The sequence below is a fragment of the Motacilla alba genome, chromosome 9 (assembly GCF_015832195.1).
Source record: "Motacilla alba alba isolate MOTALB_02 chromosome 9, Motacilla_alba_V1.0_pri, whole genome shotgun sequence".
In the NCBI taxonomy this organism is placed as follows: Eukaryota; Metazoa; Chordata; class Aves; order Passeriformes; family Motacillidae; genus Motacilla; species Motacilla alba.
In genome coordinates, this window is record NC_052024.1 from 18,611,426 (window position 1) to 18,635,295 (window position 23,870).

A 23,870-nucleotide genomic window follows, 5' to 3' on the forward strand; every position below is an offset into this window, starting at 1 on the left:
TGCAGGCTCCTGTGGGGCTGTGGCAGTATATGGCAACTGGGAATCTCAATCACCATTCCAGCAGTAATGAGTGTACTACAGTAGGCAGAGGAGTATTCCTGGTAATTGAATGGACCTTTCAGTATCTATTTTTTGTAATCCTGTCTTCCTGTCTCAATTACCTTCTATAAAAGTCACTTTCTTCACACTTACTGGTGTGAAAAGGGATTCAGTAGTTGCCAAATTTAATACTTTAAGCATCAAGAGAGTGATCTTTCAGTTCTAATAGGATTTTGTAGAATATGACTCTATCCATGTTGCTGTCTCTCTTTATCTTTTAAAAGATAATTAATAAGAGACTGAGACAAATGAAAAAAGGTAATTTTTTCATATGAATTGAACCTAGAAAACATATAAGAAAGCTTGCTGAAGGTTCAAAGATTACCTGGATATTAAGCTATGAACCAATTACTTCTACCAGAAGCACAGAAATAAATTAGAAAAATCATGCATAAATTTGGTTTTAATTGCAAAATAAAGTTTTTGTTTAACCTCTTCACAGCTTCTTTGCATTTGTCAGGAGAAAAAAATCTTGCTTCAGAATTACTTCCTAATGAGAAATTTAAACCTAAATATGCCCTGAAGTCAAAGTTTAATTGTGCAGTCAGCTATGAAATTCCCAATTTACTACAGGTCAGTGAACTTCAAAGGATCTGATTCAATCACATACTTCGACCCAGACTTATACTTTAAAATATGATTAACTGCTTTATTGAGCAGTGAAAAAGTTCATGCTTAAATGCTTTGCCAGCAAAAACAAAAGAAATCTCACAGAGTCACCAGAGTTATCTGTCCCAGATCCATCACACCTAATTTAGGTTCCTTATTAGAGTACACGGGTTGGAAAGATGCTCATGGTAGGATCCCTACAAAGCCAACAGAAAGAAAGACCTGCAGTGGTCCATGAAAGTCCTGTGGCCAATATACTCTGCAATTATACAGAACAGAAATGGGAGTCCATGAAAACTTCACCAACAGCAAAAAGAAAAGCAAAGTTTATCTTGAAAGCCATTCTCCACTTCTGCTTTTATCTGAAAAATATAGGAGCTGCCTACTTAGAATTTATGGGACCCACACAGACATTGCTCAGAGCACAGTTTTGATCTCGAGCACATATTATTTAAAAAGTTAGCCCGCAAAACACTGAGGGTTTAGAATTTGAATTGGAAAGAAGAAATTTAAAAAGCTGGAATTACATTATAAGGAACACGCTGAAATTCATCCTCCCCGGTGAAAAATGCAGGCTACAGCACATGTCAGAAAAAGAGATATGCTTCATGACTACCCCCCAATTAACTCCACCAGATGCTTAAGGCTTTTTTAGGGTCTATAAGGTATTAGTTAATATTCAAAGTAGGAACTATTTTTTTTTTTAGGGAACTTCATTTGCATGCCAATACTTAGTTGATCTAAGTACATTTATATTTGCTTAAGGGCTTGTGAATAAAATACTCCAACATTTCCACTGCCTAAATTCCACTGTTTTGGTGTTTTGGTTTTCATTTGCTTTTTTGTATATTTGTATGTATGTATATATGTATGTACATATTTATTTACATATTTATTTACTTATTTTGGCAGTGATGGTATGTTTCTGCTTAGGTTCAGTTGTGGTTTTTTTTTTTGCTTGCTTTGTTAGGCTTTTCTTATATCTGTTTGTCTGGGGCTTTTTTGTGGGTTTTGGTGGGTTGTTTGGGGTTTTTTAAGTCTCTAACAAGAGATTTTTAAATGCTTCCATTCAATTTTATAAAGGAAACAGATTAAAGATAGCTAATATTCAGCTCCCAGTGTTGTTAGTAGATTTTCTGATGTGTGTATCAAGGGCTCACTGCATGGATTTGATTGCATAATCACAGTTTTCCATATAAACTTAACAGTCCCATTTGAATCAATCATGTTCATTCTAAGCTTCTTAGCATTAGGCTTGCACTGACTTCCAGCCCACTCCATAAATGTGTTCCCAATAAGATTAAAACAGAAGGGTGGGATGTTCCTGTGGATGCAATTAGCTTCCCTTCTCTTTTACACCAACCCAAACCAGAATTCACTCTGTTTTAACGAAGTGAGATACGTTCAGGTAAAAAGGCAAAAATCATGCCAGTTTTAATTATTGTCATTATCAAAGTGCAAGAATTCATTGTACATTCCAATCTGCCTTCTGAGAATAGTGGAAATTTCCTCACTGATCTTAGGATAACTAGGCTTGAGATCCTGTTTTTTGAATTCTTTTTAAAGGATTAATGATAAATTTATCAGCATTATGTTCTATACATCTCAAATCTGATTTATTACAAAAGCTTTGAGTACTTTATCAGGGGACACATCCTCAGTCCTATTGATAACTCATTTTCATCTACCTTTAGGACAGGATAAATACATGAAGAGCAGAAAAAAAAAGAAATATAAAAATAAATAAATGCATGCTTAGCAGTACAAATATTAATTGATTCGTTACCTCTAAGTTAAATATTGCTCAACATTTATTGCTTTTAGGGCCGTATGCATAATTTCATCAGGAATATTCTCATGAGGACAATAAAATTGCCTTGACAATATGCTTAAAAGTCATAAATTGGCTGCTCTCCTAAAGTTATGTAGATCTCTCTGTCACATAAATTAAATACATTTTTCACAAAATTACAATTTAAATTTGAAATTACCACGGGAATTGATGGTGTATTTTTTTAATAAGGTAAAAAAAATTACCCACACCATTTCATACATTGTAAAATTCCTTACTATTCCTTAAGGACAGAAAGATTGGACAAACTTTTTTTGTGAATAATATAATGCGTAAGTTTAGCTCTGATTTTTATATTAATTAATAGGAGTTACTTTACAGAAACTTCAAGTATGAATATACTGTCCTGTTAAAGAGTTGCAAACCATGTGCTACAGTTCTAGATTGACTGAACTTGCTGTTTTTTCAGTGAAACTACTCTCCTGAATGCAATTCACTAACAGCTTATGAGTTTCAAGCTCTCCAATCTGCTGAAAACATCCCAAAGCAGCCAGGCATGCCATGGCAGGAAAAGGCCATTTAACAAGAACTTATGATTTGCTTCTTATGACCTGACACATCCAAAACCACAGCCTAACTCTAGATATACTGCAGAACTTTGTTTGAGAAGAAAAATCCACAGAGAGGACAAGAGAAAAAAAAAATCCATGTGGTTTTCAAGCAATTACAGCCCATATGGAAAAATACAGCAGGGATCTCAAATTATCTATGGTGATGACAAAATGTTGTCTTTGATCACTGCAGTAGATCTTCAGCCTAGCTAATGGTATGGGGCAGGGGAGAGGCTAAAACAGAAACCACCAGGTAACACCACAAAGAAAACACATGGCCAAATGAGAAATAAAATCTTCTAACACCCAGGAGGGAGAGGCACTCCATTTTTGATAACAGCTTCCTTTAACTTAAAGAAGTGCCTGGAGCATGCAGGCATGAATGCAATCAGCAGATTTAAAATAAAAAACATTTCTGTGTGGGTAAAGGCCAAACTGTCAGTCACAGTTAAAATATGACAAGAGTGACCTTCCTCCTCCTCTTCCCCCATGGCTCTGATCCAGCAGGACAGTCAAGCACGTGCTTAACCTTGAGTTTTGCAGGGCATGTTTAAGTGCTTAGCTGGAGCCAGGCCAAAATGCAGGAGCCAGACACAACTGCCATGTTAAACCTCCTTTCACCAGACCAGGTTGAGCAGAGGGAAGGAGATACTGAGCTGTGAGATGCTTGATTTTACAACAACACAACATAACTTGCACAGGTCAGCACGCAGAAGCACAGGCAGGGCGTTGGTGTGACACAGAGATCACGAGAGTTGTCACCCAGCAATGCAACTGCTCTTTATGGAGATGCAACATCAACAAGGTTTTTAACAACCCAGCTGGCACATGAATTCAAACATCCAATGCAGTGCCTACAGCAGCCCTCCCACAGCTTCTCTGGCTTCACACAAACCCTGACAGCTGGGGTGACTTGGCTTGTGTGATCTCAGGTAAGAAATTGTCACCTCTGATTCACACCCCACACCTCCAGCTGCCAAGCAAGAGAGCATTGGTTGTCACCTGGTGAGCAGGGCTGGCCTGCAGAGAGGCAGCAGCACCTGGGTGCTCTGTGAGGAGGGTGCAAAGAACTCATCTCAGCTTTAGAGCTTCCCACAGTTCAGGTGAGGCAGAAGCCAGTTATTCCAAGTGCCACGTGAATTGATTCTCTCTTCTGGTGAAAACCAGATACTTGGCTCTCATTCAGCTTCTTTGGGACATACATTCATAGTAGAGTGACAGAGAAAAATAAATGTATCACTCTGGTGCAAGGATGGGGCAAAAAGCCAAGAATAATAGTAATCATAATAATGTAGTAATCACACTTACTACACAAGAGTAAATAAAGAGTGTGAAGCATTAATTTTGATTGTGAAATCTTTATAAACAAATCATAAAAGCGACAAAAGAAGAAAAACAAAACTCATGCAATTAAATTTTATCACAAGACTACTCAGTTTGTCAGTAGTTTCCTCTCCAAATACCCCTCTCCAACCAGGAAAGGAGTTCTTCCAGTTCTTATCCTGCCAAGATAATGATCCACAGACATGACGGTCAGGCCAATACTTCCAGTTATGCTCCAGAAAACAATAACCTACATTCTTAGTTGGGGTTCCCATTTATCAGTTTTTAGAAAGAGCCAGGTAGTAGAAATCAATTAATTTGTTTCCTCCTATCCCAGGCAGTGCCACCAAAGTGCCAAACGTGTGCAGGGAACCTGTCTGTCAGAAACCATTGCTGTGTATCGTAAAAATAATCGGTGATTGAAATTTGCTGGAGTCTCTGCCTAAGCATAACGCTGACAAACTGCTGGAATCAATCTGACCCTGGTACCTGTTTTTCCAGTGTCACCCAAAGACCAGACAAGTTTCTCAAAACAAAGTTCAAATATAGCATTTTTCCAGTAGGAAATCTGACTTCAATGTTTCCTGCCTTGTCCCATGTTCATTTTCACTCTGAGCCCTCTGGAGCAGCTCTTGCCACTGAGGCAGCCCTACCACCCTCTCCCCACACTGAGGGGGCAGCACAGGAAAAAGTCTCAGTGCCCAGGAGCAGCTTTGATGCTGAACTGGACAGGGGATTACCCAGCAGTAGTTTGGGGTTTCCTAAATTAGTGCCATGAGTAATTCAATCAGGACCAGGCAACAAAATGGATCCAATCCAAAATTCAATCCAACTCACTTCAGTGGCAAATTACATCTAAATTTTAGATGCTTTTTGAGCCAGTCCTTCTAAAATAAATCCCATATATAGCAGGGGGAAAGCTAGGTGCCTTTGAGAGCCTTCTGAGGGACAGCCTAAATTGGGCAGGCATGATCTCCCTCTGGAATAGCTTTTCTAGGCATTTATCTCTCCCTATTGAACATGGAGGGAATTTAGGCACTTAATTTAAGAGAACTAGTTCACTCTGTGCTCAAAACATAGGTGCTAATTAGCTGCCCATGCCTGACTGGAAACCCTCCCAATTTAGAGTCTAAATAATTTATCTTATAGACCAGCATTATGTCATGCCCTAGTAAAATTTTTTAAAAGAAACAAACCAGCATGCTTTATGCACTGCAAACAGATCAAGATCAGGAATGCAGTAAGGGAGAACATGAAATGGGATGGAAGGACCATACCTTAGTTACTGCTAAATGCTCCTTGCTTTGCATATTTGAAGGATTGGGGCTGATATCAGACACTTTTGACTCTCCCAGTATCTCTCCCAAAGCACCCAAAAGCCCCATTTACATGCTTTGTGGAATGAAAAATTACAGGAGCAGTACTGGGGTAGGAAAATCACCTATTTCTGCTGTGCTGTTCCCAGAAGACTCATTTGAATTTAGGAGTATCTTATACTATGGATGAGTGTCTACAGATGAGTTGTTAGTAGGAAATACCAGCCTCCACGGATTTCACATATCCCTCAATTAAAGGAGTGTGTGGGCTTCTTCTTTAATTAAAGTGAATCTTACAGAGAGAATTTATGTTCCTAAAGATATTATGAGAATTTATGGCACCCACTGGCTAAATTAGTACTGAGATACCCCCATTTTCCCAGGCTGAGTCTGCACCACTTGGTGTGTGTACAGATATTGGGCACATAAATCCAGCATGGGATCAGCTCCTGCCCCCAGTGCTGCTTCTCCAACACCCAGAGATGCTGGGTCACTTCCTTAATTTCACTTTGCTCCCCTCATCTGCCACACAGAGATAATACTCCTCAGCTCTGTGGTGGTGCCAGGCTTGATTCATGAATGTTTTAAGGCATTCTGTGATTTTCAGCCTAAAAAGTGCTTGAGAACCATAAATTATTGGTTTAATATAGATCATAGTTTTCATCTCATAAATCTTTTATGTACTACTTCAAATTCATGCCTGATATAACTCTAATAACTTGTGCAGTATTAAGCAAGGGATAAATTTGGTGCAGTGTATGAGGCAGCAAAATGAAATTCCAAGTGTGAGACCAAGTGGCTTAACAAGTGGCATTTCTTACAGAATAATGTCAGAAACATACCCCAATGCCCACTTCTCTACAGAAAAATATCATCTCATGGCACTCTAACTTGTTAAGTCTTAATTCATCATTAAATGTCTGCTTCATGCCAAAATAGTGTTTTCCTAATATTTTCTATTGCTATACATAGGTAGTTTGTGTTTATTGAGAATTAGTATGGCCATGTTTTTACAATCTGTTTTGACAAAAATATTTGAGTTGAAAGCAGATTGTTTTTCACAGGAACAAACATTTCAGTAAGACATTCCTACAGCTTCTAGTCTTTAGCCATGGGAGCAAAGGGCCCAGGACTAGGAGAGATCCACTGGGTCACAGTCCCATCATAAACAGAGATGTAGAAGGCTTAGCAAAAGCCATTTTAAATAGGTGGGCATTTTGTCCCCTACAGTAAGAAAAAAAACCTGTTCATGCAGTTCACTGCTGTGATAGTTCAGTTCCTTTAATTCCCAGACCAGATGTTCTCATGCCCAGTTTAGAACTCTGTTACTGGGCCAGCATTTCTCTATAGCTGGACTAACTTTGCTCCTCCAGGGTCATCTGACCAATCCCCCTTTATGTGTACATGAAGAATACCTGCAGTCCTACTCAATCTTCATTTTGTTAGCCTAAGCAAGTCAAACTCTTATAGTCTTCCTTTAAATGCAATAAATCTAATGAACACAATAAAGAAAATACTAAGGACATAATAAACATCTTTGAAAAGGAAAAAAAAAACTTGTCAGACCTCATACTTCAGTAAGACCTCAGTAAAATTCAGCTCTTTATTAAGTCTTATCTCCTTCCCCTCTATGACTCTGATTCTTAACATTATTTCTGGTCTTCCCAGAGTTTATCCTCTGACCTCTGCAGCAGGTTTGGGCAATAAAGTGCCTTTCCAGCTGTCTTCAGATTTTCTATTCTTCACTGTCTGCAATGAGTGAACTTGGGTACTTTGGTTCTCATAATCTATCTTCATTTCATCCTTCCCCCATTCTTTCCTATTAAAGAAAATTTCCATGGAATGCAATGGGAAATTTGATAAGCATCTGACTCTTATGTGATAATGTACCCTATTGATAGTCTTACAGACACAGAAACAGGGTATTTCCTAGGAAGTTTTTTTTATTTTCAATGATTCTTCTTCTGTCTTCCCTCCTGTCCCTCTCTAAATGGTCTAGGACTTTTCTTTATGCTCTGTAAATGCAAAAAGAAAAATATATACAAGCGTGTTTTGCCGATATTTGAATAAAATTTTCAAATACTAAAAGTAGCTTGGAAAAGACTCAACTCTTAACTTAAGGCATCCACATGTTTTTCAAAATAGTCATGAGTAAGACTGTCACCAAATCATAGAAAGAAAATATAGGTCTGCTTGATTCCTAAATATAATCATCAGGTAAATTTGTAGACCAGGGAATAATGGAAATCAAAGGTGTGCAGTTGATATAAATGCAATTTCCAATGAAGTGCTGAGATGTACCAAATTAAGCAGGAATTCTGTGCATTGAATGAGACAGCAACCTGGACAGGCAACCCAGAGTTAAACCCCCAATATTAATTCCCTGGTGAGGTGCATCTGCAGTCGGGGTTTATCTGGGTTTAGCACATTTGGAGTGTGGGACAGCATCACTGCCAGGTTTCTAGATTCCGGTGCCGCATTTGCGCGCTGTGCTGCGCTCAGCTGGGCAGGCAGTCACTCATCTCTTCCATGGAAGCTGCACTGGGGCTTCAGTGCAGAACTCTGAGGTCCTGGGCAGATGCATTTGGGCAAGACTTGCAGCACAGCAAGTCAGTGTTGGATATCAGATTAAATGTTTGATCCATCATAGCAGTGGGCTTGTTATTTCAATAGCTCCAGTATTTTGCTGCAGCTGTGCAATACAGAAATCAAGTACTGACCAGCAGTGAATCTAATCTGGTTTGCTGTAATAACTTTAGAGATAATCCTGCTGCTGGAGTAGCTCAGAGCCAGTATTTAACAAACATGAGGATGAGTAAATACCCTTTTTGGCCAGTTTTAGTCCATGTCAACACGCTAAATTGAAAAATTCTAACATATATGAGAGAAAACTTTGAAAATTCAACCATGGAAGAAGGTTAAGAAGATGGAGAGGATAAAATAAAGCTGAAAGACTTCCAGACAAAAGCAACAGTGGGAAAGCATTTTTTTTCAGATAAAGAAATTAAGATACTAAGATAATGTAAGTGCAGGGCACACCATCAGACATCTCTCCAGCTCAGCTGAGGTCTTAATCCTCTAATCAGAGATAGATGGCAAAGAGGAGACTTTTATTTCTGAGATTTGTACAGTTTTATCTTTTTAATTCTGATACATTAAATAGCCTGTAATACAGAGATTTCTGTCAGGTAGCAGAACACCAGTACATTCACCCAATTAAAAATGGAAAACTGCTCATAAATAAAAACCACTTTATGAGTCTTCCCACAGCCAGAACTCATGCAGGAAGTTCATACCCTCACCAGGCTCCATCCACTGTCATTCACATATCATTTTGTGGCAGAGAAGTGTTTCCTGTCTCAGCAGGTTATTGTTTAGTGGGCTCATGCTTATTTGCAAGACAAAATGCTATTGTGGAAGTTCTGTGGGGAAGCATGTTACTCGTGGGGGAAAAAAGGCCACTTAAAAAAAGCAAAACAAGCCCTGCTTAGCCTCCTGGTGATAGAGAAGGGCAACTTCACCATGGATTTGAAGGGAGCTGCATCAGGCCCTGTTGTAGCTTTAGCCCTATAAGCAATAGTATGCAATAACTGCTAAGGAAAAATCATCTTGCTGCTTTATTTTTTGTGTGATTTGTTAAACTGCAATATAATTTTGCCCCAAAAGAGTAACTAAACCTTATTTTATTTTAATCCCAGTGCTATTTGTGCATCGTCTAATTGCAATATCTTACTCTCACAATTAAAAATAAAGCACACGATATTGTGAGAATATGCTTTGTTTCTGTAAATTCTGCATCCCAAGAACACTCTGTGACCTGGGGTTCTTTGTTGCTAGCTGGTGAATGAGCAACAGGAGAGCAGACCCCTCCTGAGCCCCTCCATTGATGACTTTCTCTGTGAAACTAAGCCAGAAGCTGCTGCCAGGCCTGTAACATCGAATACTGCAGGTAAACAATGTTCTTTACTATCCCTCTCTAGAGAAAAGTAGTTTTAGTTCTAGCTTCGTTATGGCACATTTTTGTCAAGTGATTTCTTGGTTTGTTACAGTGTGCACAAAGTACTTTTGTTTGTTACTGTGTGCAAAATCACAAGCTGGTATTAAATTGTAATTGAAGAGAAGAAGAAAAGCTTTGTTCATTACATTTTAGGGGAAATCTGATGTGATTCAAATCACATCAATTCTATCAGGTCTTTGGGGCTGAAATTAATGCAGTTTGTTGAAGTCTCACAGGATGTACATATGAGTCTGAATCAATTCTCTGTATTTGATTTTGCAAAACTTTAACCTATGGGAAAACCCACATTTAGTCTGGTTTTAATCAAACTCATTCCTTACTCTAGGAAGATTTTTTAAAATCAAATCTTGGATGAGTTGTTAGAGAGAAAAAGGGGGGAGGTATCAGAACATTTTATCCAGGCTGAGCTCAGACACTTTGTTAGTGAAAGGATTTAATACATTTCTTACCTCCTTTGTGTTGTAATGAGGTAGTAGAGAAGGTAATAACATCTAAGAGTGAATCCTGAAAATCTTTTGAATTATACTGAATTCTATTTGAAGTATATTGTCATTTGGAAGCATTTTTAGAAATCAACCCACTCCTACCTGGTGTCTGTTGAGCAGATCAGCTGAGACAATCATATCAGCACAGCACCACTGGGCTCTCTTCCTGCCTCATGAAAGGACTTGGCTTGTTAGAAGCCATTTAATTAAAATTTATACCCATGCAAATTATTAAATGAATAATTGACAGCTGAGTGATTATCTGCACATCTAATTAATGTGTCTAAAGCAGCATGCAAGTTCTAGTAACAAAAGCTAAAATACTGAATTAGAGAACAATTGTAAGTAATAATTTTTCCCTTTTAAAAAAATAGCTGAAGATATTATAAGATAAAGGAATGAATAGGACTATTTCAGGTTGTTTAGGAATGATGTTTGTTTTGAAATTTACCTTTAAATTTTATACCTGCCTTGAATATCTATCAGATTGGGGTGGGGGTGTCAATTAGATTTATTTAATAATAGAACAAAAAAAATATTCTATGAAGACTGATGAAATTCACTGATTTCCAAGAACACAGATAAAGCACTGCAAGAGGTAATGCAAATTGATCTGTCAAAAACACCTGCCCTGTAACATGATGATAAAAAAGAAGTTTTTTCTACCTTTTACATGCTAAAGAATTGTGAATGTTACTCTTCAGGCAAATTTTAAAAGAGCTGAAATGGAGCATTTCTTCCATACTGATACAGTCCTTAATAGAAATGGCATTAGACCTCATATTCAGTATTTATGGCCCAAAGGACAAACACCTACTACAGCAGAAAACATTGATAAACATTTCTTTCCTTTTTGACCCAGGTCCACCCCAAGAGCTATTCCCAAATGGATTGTGGCACAACAGCACTGCCCTCAGCAGCTGCAACCAGGAGTTAAAAAATCTAAGATTAAACCAAATCTTATCCAAAAGCTCAATTGAACAGGGGACCCTCACAAAAGAGGAAAACCTGTGAAGGCCCAGCCATAAAACCTCAGATGTCGTTAAGATTTTCAGAGGAAAAGCCTTTTTTGCAAATCCACTAAACTGCATTCAGTTAAGCACTTGAAATCCCCAGGAAGATTTTAACATACTGGTCATCCTCTTTAGCCAGGAAATACACACTTACTCTAGCCAAATGCAAACACAGCAGTAATTTTTCCCCCCAATTAAAACAAATCTTAAAAAGCGAGCTATTTGAATTCAAACAACACTGAATTTTAACACTTTGTCTCTAAGTATTATCAACAGGTCTGGATCTCTTGGATCTTAGTGAACCTGTCTTACAAACCCAAAACAAAGCAAAGAAATCAGAGAATCCTTCAAGGACTGAAGGCTTAAAAGCTTCAACCCACAGAAAGAAGACAGAGAATCCTGACCTGATCAGTGTGGATTCTGAGCAGAAAGTCCAGGCTGCCAGAGGTGCAGACAAGTCTTCTCTAGATTTAGGTAAGAGTGTAGCTGTTTTCTCAGTGCTCCCTTGCCCTGCTTAGCACAAGTTTCTCCTGGCTACCGGCACAAAATAAGGAGCAACACCAGAGTTTTTGCTGCACCCCATTTCAGCAGTGCAGCCTTTGCTCCCCACCATAAACTACCTGAAGCAATTCAAACCTTAAACACTGTGAACACATTTTACATTTTGCCTCTGCCATTATACCTATTAAGTTGACACTAAGTGCGCTAATGAAGATTTGAAATTTCTTTGGAAAAAGGAATTTAGTCAGGGTATGTAAAATGGTAGAAAAATCTGTGGGGGTGTGATGAGAAATTGGTAAAGGACACAAATGAGAGGCAGCCCATACTGATATCCTTTTCAGAACTGCAGGTGTCAGAAATGCACATTTATATTTGTAAATACTGCTTTATCTATGCATTGGAGAGAAAAAAATCCATTCTTGACAAGAGAGATATATTTATATAGACTGAAAAAAAAAAATCCCCAAAACAACTCAATTTCCTGCCAAGCCTGATCCATTGACAAGCTTTGGAAAAGGTGAATTTGATTTAGTTCCATCCAAACTAAATTACTTGCAGTGCAACTGAGAAATTTGCAAGGTAAATGTAATTTATACCAAGGCAGCAAATTTTCCATTCATCATCACAGAAATTCTTTTAGAGACCTTTATCTTCAAACAGGAGCTGAGCATCTGATCTTTGCAAAGTGAGTCTGACATGACTGAGTAGTATCAGTTGCCTACATAGTCATTTTTACATGTTAGTCTCTAAAAGAAGCTTCATTTTTGCAATTTGTCTAAATTACATACAAATTACTCGTTTTGAGTCAAGTTTCACTGACATTCTGACCATGAATGCTAACAGACTTAGAAGAATGTTGTGGATTTCCAAATATTTTCACACCATATCAACTAGAAAAGTGCACAATATTTCTTTATGTTGGACTTTTATAAAAATAGAGGCTTTGGTGGCATTATTTTCTCTATAATACACATTTTACAGAGGAGATAAAATTCTCAGCAGTAGTTTCTTTTAAAGATTCATATTTTCTGTTTATTTTTCAGTTGATATTCAGACACAGATAGAGAAGTGGGATGATGTCAGTTTTCATGGAGACAGGAGTAGCAAGGCCCACCCTTCTGCAGAGCGAACATCTTCATCATCCAGAGCTCCATCAAAAGAGATTTTATGGTACAACTTTTTGCTTTCCTTAAAAAAAATCTTTCCGGCCCAGCTTTCTTAATTCACAGAGATGCTTGCTTAATAACAAATGATATTATGAATTTTTTTTTTATTAAATGTGCCCAAGCACATATTTTGGACAATGTAGGATAAGCAAATGCACTATAAAATGCCATTTTGCCAGCAATTTTTAATGTTGTGGGAAGTTGCAGGTGCAGTTACTTAATAAATGGTGGTGAGAATTCTACAGAGACATGCAGTGCAATCCTTGAATGTGGTGGTTGATTTTTAGGCACTGACTGAGGCACAGACTCGTGTCTTGTCTAGCCTCAGTTTCCCCGTCTATGAAATGGAAGAATGAGGACACAAAGAAGAGTCCAGGCACTTTTGATTAAGTGTTAGTGCAAGTTAAACAATTCAGTTGAAGGAAATAACCTGATTAATCACTGTGTGCTTGTGAACCTGAAAGACACAGGGCAGTGTATCCCAGTGCTGAGTGTGTAAATGCATCATTTCTAGGTCCACAGAAAACAGATCACAGTCTGAGCTGACTAATGTCAAGAGTGCCTTGGACTCTGATTCAGCATCAGAATTAGAGCTTGCACCTTCAATACAGGTAAGAGGGTTTGGTAGATTAATTATCCATAAAAAGGCAAGGAGGAACTTCCCACTGGCTAATCACTGACATCCTGGGAGAACTGTTCAAGGGATATTTTCAGGATCATCAGGGAAAGTATCTTCACACGCCTCTGAAATGAATAGGGTATGAAATTGAATATGACAGCGCCAGAAACATTCAGAGTTTAATGCTGCAGTGAACTCTGGCCTTCCTATACAGAGGGAAAAACTTCAAACTACAGTCTACAGCACCATCTTTTTCCCCTCCCTCCAGTTCTGAAATTCAGATTTGTGGTGGCTCCCTACCCATGTTAAATTCTATCCTTCAGGTCTCTTGGCCAGGCAGGAACCCCCAGAAGTGGGAAATTGCTGAGGAAAACAGGAAGCAATCGTTGCAGCAATGTTCATTAGCAGTTTATCTCCACAGGTGGGGGAGCAGTGTGGTCACAGGACTTTTTCCTGCTGGAAAAGGAACTCTAATACGGAGGGCTCTGGGCTAAAGGTTTGTAGATTCGCCCAATTCCACTGTTGTATTGTGTCTTGGACAGGTCTTGTTGGAAATCATTACTGAGGGTTGCATGTATGTATGCACACACAGGTACATAGACAAACACATTTATATCTGTATTCTGATAGATCAGATTGTTCACACACCTTCTTTGCCGCTTCTTACTTTTTAACTGAAAGACTTCAGCCATTGCCACTGGAAGGGGGAAGAGAGAGTTTTCTGGTGGATTGGTTTTTGGTTGAAAATCATTTTGTCACCTCCCACAGCTATTTTTAGGCCTGGACTTCAAAAACCTTCTGTCAGATAGAAAATTTGGAAATTAATGAAAAATAATTGCCTCATTTGAAAATGGAAAAACGAAAAAATGAGACACTACTTGCCAAATGTGTATCTCGAGATTTTTTTTTCCTAGAAAGTAGAAACAGAACCCAGTTATCAGATCCATTTTTGGGTTTTCCTTAGGCAAAAACATGTTCTTTACTTCACTGCCATCTCTACATTACAAGCAGGGTTTTTTCCCCTCTGGAAAGCCTCACACTAGCTGTAATGCATGACATCTTTCCTTTCTCTACAATAGATTTGTGCATCTTAGTAATGGAAAACACCTATTGCACAGGGCCATCCACTGGGAATGGATGCTGTGTCCTCACATGCTTTGAGCTCATACTGAAGCACCTCTGACCCTCTTTTGGGAAGCTGATCCTCAGCCCAGCAGATCTAAATTCCAGGGCATTTGTGCTCAACCAAGATGTGTGTAAGTCAAGTAGACAGTCACAGGATTTACACGCAGTAGCTTTTGTAAAAGCAATCACAAATGCAGTGTATCTCTACTTACAAGGTCTATTTCCTATTTATCTTCCACTAGAATAACTGCAGAAGCCAAAATCCACATTTTTCACTCAGCTCAGTCAGTTGAGCCTCCATAATATTTTGTAAACTGACTGTTACTTCAAGATAAAAAAACATGAAGCTGAATAAGCCAACTTGAAAAAAAAAAAAAACCACCAGAGAGCAAATTTCTTATCTGTTGTCTTGGTACGTTTCATGTTTTGTTTTGGTTTGTTGTAACCTGCTTGTTTTGAACCTGTCATCCATTTGAGCAACAAAATGTTAAATTAACAATGCAGAGAAATGACCTGAAGTGAGAATGTGCTCTTATTCTAGGTAGGTTACTGGGAAGTGTGGTTTTGTTCACTGCCTGTTTCATCCTGCCTGTACTTGGACTGTCAGAGTTGTCAGCTCCCAACACTCAGGCTCATCTGTCTCGACCGAGTTCTTAATCTGCTTGCAGAAGAAATCACGTTAGGGCTTTTAGCAAAGCATATGTTTTCCATACTTTGTCCTCTATAGGTCTTGTCTATCTCATTTAAGGGTAACCTTTGCAAATGCAACACCTTCTGCCATACCCTCAAGATTTCATCCTGTCAAACTTGCTGCAGCTTTCCATCAGCAGTTTCCCGATCACCTCATCACTCATCTTTGACATGTTAGATTTAGCTCCTCAAAGTGAAATGCCAAGCAACTAGGTCATATTTTCATTAAAATTATGCAATCTTCTTAAGAAAATCCTTTATTTACCAGCACTTGTGCCAATACAAAATCCAAGAGACAAGCTTTGAACTACAAGGCAGAAATGTGTTTGAAGGCTGTAATGGGCAGTGGTCACTGGGGGCTCTCACTGGATGTGGCTGTCCTGCTTCTCAGCATTTGCTCACATCATATTTTATATATTATTAACTTTTAAACTGTACTGGCCCAAAGTATGCTTGTCCTTTCTTTTATTTGCTATTCTGAAAAGTTCTTTGTTATGCTTTTATTGGTGCTGAGATGTCCTACAGTGTTTGGGGGGGTGGGGGGAATTTTGAAGGGTTATTTTAGGGCAGCTGCAGAGCCCCACCCCATCCCCTGCTGAAGCTGTGGAGCTCCCCAGGGCTGCCCCTCCACTCCCACCCCCTCTCCCTGGAGCAGCAAAAAGCAGCAAGTTTGGGGCTTTTCAAGGGGCTCTGCATTCCTGGGTACAACCCACAGTAAACTCTGCATTGTGCTGTGTGCAAATGCAGCTTATGTGGCTTCTGCTAATGCTCATTTAATGGAGGGGAAGGTCTGTTTCTGTGGGGATGATGTGGGGACAAAGTGTCGTGTGCCAGAGGAGGGGATCTTTGTGCTTCTTGTCCTCTGCTCCCCCCGTGCTGCCCCTAGAAGCTCACTCTGCTCTTCTGCACTACAGCTCAGTCTGAACATCCTCATTTACAGCATTGTCCTTGACCTAAGGAATGGCAGCCACTGGAAACAAATGGGTAAAAAGCAGAAGTAATCAAACTGTTTGCAGGAGCCAAGCCATAAATAATGAAAAGGCCAGGAACATAATTAGAGCCTATCAATAGAGTCCTGTGTCAAGAAAAACAAATGTAATTCTTTGATCAGATTACAGGTCGAATTGATAAATGTTGATGTGTGATATTTTACAAGAGTTTTGAATTAATATGTCATATTCTGGTTGTAAAATTGGCGCAACACAATGTGAATAAAGCAGTTGTTAAACAGATTTAAACTGGCCAACCTGAGGTCTCAGGAGCAGTAGTTATTTACTAGGAATTGTAATCACATAGGGATTGTTCTGGGATTCCAAAGACAAACAATGTTCTTCAGTTTTATTGATCTGAAAATAAACATGCAAGCAAATTCCTCAGAGAATTTCCAGATGATGCAACAGTGGAATAAAAAAAAAAAAAAAAAAGAAAATAAAGGATATGTAAAAAGGAGCTGGTGATCAAGGCAACTGTATAAATACATATTGCAATACAGTCCCACAGAAAATCACACATTTCAGAGCAAGAATGCAGGCTCTGCTTACAACACTGTGCTGGAAGGCAGTTTAAAACAACACGAGTGTTCCCTGTGCAGTACTGGGGAAGAGGAGTGTGGAGAAGCAAACATAATTAGTGGGAGACAGGAGAAACAACATCTTGTTTCTGCATAGAGAAGCTGGAATAAAGGGTTAATTTTGGTTGTCTGTATGGCTATAAAAAAATAAGGGAGAGAGTAAAAAGTGACACAAAAAGGTTAAAATCTGAATGTCTCATCTTGAGAATTTTTAATATTTTTATGCTTTTATATCATTAAATGTCCTTATATCACTAAAACCTGATTAAAATCATCAGTATCTTTCTACAGAGAAAATAAGGAGTATTAAAAAGTATGAAAAAAAAAAGATGTAATGAAGGGAAACTGAAATTAAAATTAATAAGAGAAACAAGGAGGGCAGTTAAATAAATTGCAAACAAAGTGATGACATTAAGGTCTCTTGATAACTTCAAATTAAACCCAAGCAGCTTCCTCAAAAACATTTATTCCAGACAACCTCAGTTTATTCTCTGAAGAACATCATTTTGGTCCATGGATGTTGAGAGACAAATGCCATCGTGTGATACACAGACAACCGAATTATCTGAACCAATTATCTCTTCTACCCTTAATTCTATTAATCAGGAAAAGAACTGTTTTATGTATAGGACTGGGTTTCAGTTTCTTTTCGATGAAAAATCTCTTCCTGGCCTCACCAAAGGAAAATAGTATTTTCTAAACATGGACGAGAGGAAGAAAATGTGAAAGCAGAAACAATAGATGCTCAGTGTGGACATTCCCTCACACTCTGAGTTTCCTGTCAGAGCCAAGTGCAGAGGCCAGCACAGGAGAACACTCCCAGTGCCCACCACCACCACGAGCTCTCACAGAAATTGTGCTGTGTTGCTGTTTTCTTACCTTATGTGTTTCATCCACTCAATGTGCATTTCACCCATCACTCTCTGAGAGACCAAAGCCTCAGGAGCAAAACAGAAAACCTAGGGCTCATTTGACAAATAAATGTCATCTTTCTAGGAAAAGGGCCATGTGTGTACAACCACAGAGAAAAGTGTTTGACCATACATCACACGTGATACATGTGAGTGTCAGATGTTCCATCCCAGCAGAGCCCATTCCAACATTTGCAGAGACAGCTCAATGAGTCTGATGTGATCAAAATTAGTCTTTTAGCAGTGTGGTTCACAGAAATTAAATATTACAAGTACAGTCATCAGAAAAATAATCACGGAAATTAATGCAATTGGAAGCACGGGCACCCAAGTGGCTAATGAGTTTAACCTCTTGATAAACACTAGGGAAGGGATTAGCAGTCAGAGCCTTGGTTAGCAAGATTAGGCCACTTTGTGCTTTTTCTGCCATCCTTAAATGTTGTTTGGTTTCGTACAGTGCTTTTTGTAAAACAAACAAACAAACTTTTTTTAGAAAAGGAACGGGGGAAAAGTTATTGTGTGCTTCCAGTGGGATTGACCAAGAGTATGGTACATAAGAGAAATGCTGATTGTAAAAAGGATTTGCCCTTCCAGTGTTATCCAGGGCAAACCTGACTCTCCAATGTGATCCCAAAAGAAAACCTGAAAGAAAAACACAAACTGTGCAGGGAAAAAAAAATGTTTTCTTCCTGGCTCATAGTCAGTGGAAAACATTGCCACACATAATGTAGAAGGAACAAGGAAGGTAAAAGTCTTATACAATATAGTCAGCTCTCTCCTTTTGTAGTCCAAACCTTGCATTGCCTTTTCTCATATGTCTCTTTCACACATCATGAGTGAAATGAAAAATCTGGAAAAGATAAATTGCTCTGCTTCCCATGAGAAGTGGTGCCTGCTACAGCATAAGAGAATTCAGAGGAATTCATGCAGGGAAAGAAGTAGCTTTCCCCAAGAAAAAGGTCATTTGGGACTCTAGACAATTAAGGAAATAACTCAGAAGTGTGACAGAGGGTCTATCATCCCCTCCTGATTTATTCTTTTATTCTTTAGGCACGGTCAAGTAAGGAGCAGCGTTGGGGAACACCTCTTCTCTCCAGAAATCACTCCTTGGAGGAGGAATTTGAAAGAGCAAAGGCAGCTGTTGAGGTATTATTTCATTTACTGTTTTCATTTTCAGCTGATGTTCTACAGATTTCTTTTTTATCTTGCAGCACAAGCAGAGGAGAGAGTTGGAATTTGATTATTTAAAACAGAGAAAAGATGCAATTCATGGAGCTATTAATTTAAAATAGCAGTTTGTCTCTTTAAGAAAAGGAACTCCAAAACACTTAGCTATAAAAAAAACATTAGAGAGAACCAAGTTTTTAAGCTGGACTTTTATTGCCAGAGCAAATGGGTAAATGCCCCATAAATGTAGCTAATTCTGAACCACAAGTAGAAGAGGGAATTGTGTGCCATCAGTTCCTTACACCCAGACACAAACCAAGCCTCCCCTGTGAAACCAGAGCTCAGAGTCACTGATGAACAGCACAACTACCTGCTGGAAAGCAGAGCTGTGCAGAAGCACCAACCATGCACCATTTTCACATTTTTACAACCAGTGGCAGAATGCTTAGCACAGGAGCATTCTTGTTTCCTGGTAAATCTATTTGGTTTGAGAAGATAGAGGTATTTGGATAGTTCTCCTATTGCACTTCTGGGTTTTTTTCACTGACTTCTGCATTTCCAAGATCTAAAACATCTCTTGAGTGTTATCCTGTACCACTAGTCCAAATAGATCCTGTCTAGACACAAAGTAGAACACAGGGTTTTTAGCAGAACTCCACGAAAAATTAGATATCAGCGTTGGTCTGGAGCATCATTATCCTCATTATCTTCTCAGGGTTTCCGTGAGCAGCCCTTCAAAACCCTATCACCACAGAGAGCCAAGACAGCTCCATTCCAGCAAGGACAGAATTTCAGGCTAAATTATGTAACAGCTGCTGAAATGAGTTCTTAGGGTGCAGAGGATGAAGCTGTGAAACTAGTTCCTCAAAACTGGTTATTTTTAGCACTGCAGGCTCATTACTCTCCAAACCATCTAGAACACTTTAGGGATGTTTGAGTTTAGATTTAAATTTTAGTCATGTATTTTAATACTCTTCTAACTCCAGTTATAGACCATTCTAATTCCAGTGTTGACAGTTGAACTATTCTAGATTAATATTGGCTGATGAGAAACATAACTATGCCTAAGTCTGATACTGGCTTCTAGCTAGAAAGAGAATTTCTTGTTGGAGTAATTATTCTGATTTTTACAGGTTTTTTTTTTTTTTTTTTTTATTATATGCTATGGTAAAATGCAAGGTTTCTACCATGGTTTCTTGGGATTTTATTGCACACACACAAAAAAATCTGGTCTAAGCACACAGGACTAAAATGGACAAAATCAGTGAATTAGCTTTTTCATAAACCAAGCATGGAAGGCATTTTTTCTTTCCAGATCAAATAAATTCTTTATCAACAACTGCTGGTGAGGCACAGGAGATGTTTCTGGTGTCACTCATCACACACACCTTTGCTCCTGGCAGGAAAGGAGGGAACTTGCTTTCAAATTGCCACTGCTGGAAATGCTTTAGATGTTCCCACTCGCTGATCCTCAGGGTGGGATGTGCTGTGCTGTGACCTGGGAAGGCAGCACAGGGAATCTCATGTTGAACATCTCAGTGCTGGTGGTTGAGCAAATGATTTCAGTACTCCTGCAATTGCCAGAAACTTGTGTGATGGGGAGTTTCCAGACACTCAGCAGTAAGAAAAATGAGTTGAGTCCAACAACAGATTACAAGACATTATTGAATTACTGTGCAGAGTAAAGTAAGGAGGAGAACATATTGTAAAAAAACCCCAAAACCCTACAGACTAAAAGGTCATTCTGAGGCAACAGAGACAAGTTGTTAAAATACTTTAAAATACTCTCAAAAATGGCTATTAAAAAGAATCAAATTAAATGCTTCCCCAACTGTAGCTGGCAGCCTTAAGTTATTCCTTCTGCTTAAAATAGAACCTTGGGCCAGGTAGTTAAAATGTAAAGGGAAGGATTCTTCAAGACCTTGCAGAGCAGTTATTCCATTTGCATATGAAAAGAGCTGAATTTTCATCCTAGCTAAAATGAAGTAGTAAGAAAGCTGGAGTGATTGAAATGAATTGGAGCCCATCTCAGAAAGATTAGTGCTTTCTTAAGCAGAGAATAGATACAGGTCAAAAATTCATTTTTTAGGCTTTGGATGTTTCTGTAATATTCTTCAGTTGGGAAAGCTCCAAGTGGAAAGATTAGCCAGAAGACTGATCAAGAAAAGGAAGTAAATCTGAGGTTCTTGGTGGCCTAGTTTGAAAGGAATTAATTAACAATTCAGTAAATGAAGACACCAAACTTTATCCTCCACCCAGTATTCACCTCAGCGCTTGGGGAATGGTTTTAAGATGTCAAACTTTGAGATTAATGAAGATTTGTGAGGTAATTCTTTCTTAAGAAGGTTTAAAGATGTCTATGCCATTGGGGAATCTTTTAAGAATAAAGTGGTGAGTAAAACAGCTTTTTTACTGGAGAGGGTGCAGATTCCCTTGCAATGTTTGGGTGCTTGCAGACCTTGCTACCTTTTTTGTTATTCTGGAAATGGGATTTGATCTTTGCCTCATGATTTTTTGTCTCAATATTTTCAAAGTGCCATGACACAATCTTTCTGATAATTAGCTCTGTTTCACCAAAAATTTGTACTTTTGAATTTTTAAAAACAACCAGGATGGGGATTGAGATCCATCCTGTACTTAGATTCCATTAAAACAATCGTTTCATCAACCACCATCCTACTGGTGATGAGTTAGAATAAATAAAAATAAAAGTAAGGAGGTGCAAAAACTTCCAACTGAGAAGTCTCAGAGATAGGAAAAAAGCTGTTTTGTTTTTTTCTTGTTCCACATTTCTCTGATTAAACCGCAGATGCCACACTGCTTTGTGAGCTTGTGCATAAGAAATGTTGAGCTGTCCTTCCCAGCATCATTTTATTTACAACACAATGTCACATGAACCATCTGCTGTGTAATGTACTGCTTTGAAGCATCAGAGCACATTACAGCTAAATTATGTGACAATAGGAGGAAAAAGATGGGATTAATTTGTTCTAGCCTAGGAAAACATATTCCAGGACATCAGCTTTGTGGTTCCCATGAGTACTGGTTGGATCCTTTCTGTACCTACAATATCCCTGTCTCACTATTTAGACATTTCTTTGGATGGGCCTAAAACTGGCCAAACCCTATTTTAAATTAGGAACCAGGAATTTGAGTAGTCAGATGCATTTTATTTTATACTCTTTCAAAACACAGTGGGACTCTCTGCCTTGATAAACATTTTTTATCTCTAAACCTCAGTAAAATATTTAGATTTTGTTTCAGGAAGATGTCAGATAAGGAAATCTTACCTAGTTAAGCACACAAGTTTAATTCACTGTGTTTTTCACATCAAAGAATATGGTAATGCAGTGATTCAGAGAACAATGACAGAACCTTGCTCATGCATTGGTCAACGAGGAATGCTTCAAATTAATTTTTGGCAATACAGGACAGACAAAATTCTAGAAATTATGACAATAGGTAAATTTATAAATACTTCCCCTGCCCCCTTTCATTGGATCATAGGAAATAAAGAGACTGGGAATATTTTTCCTCCCATTTGTTTAACTGCTTCAGCATATTTTTAAATACTAAGAGTAAAAATAGCCTCTTTGACAAAATGCAGAATTTTCTGCTTGGAAGAAGTCAGATGGTATGAACATTTTTCCTGGTTGTCATTCCTCTTAACTGCTGCAGATGATCTGAGAATGTGTTAAATGTGTTCAACTGGGCTGAAAACTCTTGGTTTATCCAAAGTACTTTGCCAGCCTTAAGGTGGCACAAACATTGAAATGAGGTTAATTGGCACTGGTGTGTAGGAAATAGAGCTAAAATTAGACCTGGGAGCCTTGATCCAAAGCCAGGCTTTCAGAAAGGCTCAATATTAATTTAACCTTCCTGCCACTGAAGTCAATGAAAAAAATTGCTACTAACGGCAGCTGAAATAGACTTAGGCCTTCAGCACAGACAGTAGTATTTCCAATATTTAAATGCGTGTAATATTTACAATTCTCTTCCTCAAGGACACTGAGCTGCTCTGCTGCTGACATTGGTACCAGCGCTGGATCAGAGCCTGGTCCAGGTGCACAGGGCAGCTTTGCTGAGGCTGTTTCAGGAACCCCTCGTGCTGAACATCCTCAGAGTTCTGCAGCCTGCCCCAAACCTTCCCTAACCACGGCAAAATGACTCTGAGTGCCCAAGGAGTGCAGCATGAGCTGAGAGAGATTATAGCAAGCTGGTCTCATTGCATTTCCCCCCTCCTTTGACTCTGTAAACGGAAGTTCAGGGTGGCTATTTGAGTGCACAATAATTCACTGGGTTTTTACATAGAGTGCAAACAAAGTGAACTTCTGTGAGAATTATAAATATATAAATTTATAAATAAGCAGCAGAATTTGAATTTAAGACCTAAATCCACTTGCTTACTATCTGTAGAAATATGATTTGATGTTTCCACACCACTGATTCATAAGGCATTTTTGTGGGAAAAATGCAAGGAAAAATTCTGATGTAAATACCATACATATGATTATTTCATATATATATCATCATATAAATATCATATATATGATTGTTTCTATAACTTAATCTGGTTAAATAAGGCCATTACAAATTAGTTTTCAGTAGTTGTATTAATTTTAATCTGAAGGAAAGGGAAATTTCCACATTTTTACCTCATGCTGAATCTCAAATTTACTGCTAGTTAAATCATGATGACAATTTTGATTTCAGTGCTGGGCAGATTTGTGCTGAATGAGAAGCAGTTGATGGAGGCATCTGTTGAACAGGATCTTTCTGGGGATTCAATTGCCTCTGCTCATGGCTGCTAAGAGTTAAAGAGGGACTGATCTGATTCATGGCCCCAGCCTTTTCA

General features: G+C 38.5%; 1 protein-coding gene across 17 annotated transcripts in view; it reads left to right on the forward strand.

Moving 5' to 3' along the window:
- PEX5L (peroxisomal biogenesis factor 5 like) overlaps positions 1 to 23,870 on the forward strand; it is a 101,071-nt gene that overhangs the window by 68,662 nt on the left and 8,539 nt on the right. For 10 of the 17 annotated variants that reach the window (XM_038145581.1, XM_038145584.1, XM_038145590.1 and 7 more), the window contains 6 exons: positions 9,588 to 9,699; positions 11,531 to 11,740; positions 12,811 to 12,937; positions 13,448 to 13,544; positions 13,974 to 14,048; positions 18,899 to 18,994. In XM_038145581.1, coding sequence (XP_038001509.1) covers positions 9,588 to 9,699; positions 11,531 to 11,740; positions 12,811 to 12,937; positions 13,448 to 13,544; positions 13,974 to 14,048; positions 18,899 to 18,994 — 717 coding nt within the window. The remainder of the gene's footprint in view (positions 1 to 9,587; positions 9,700 to 11,530; positions 11,741 to 12,810; positions 12,938 to 13,447; positions 13,545 to 13,973; positions 14,049 to 18,898; positions 18,995 to 23,870) is intronic. The other 7 variants (XM_038145595.1, XM_038145588.1, XM_038145592.1 and 4 more) reach the window with 3 other exon arrangements.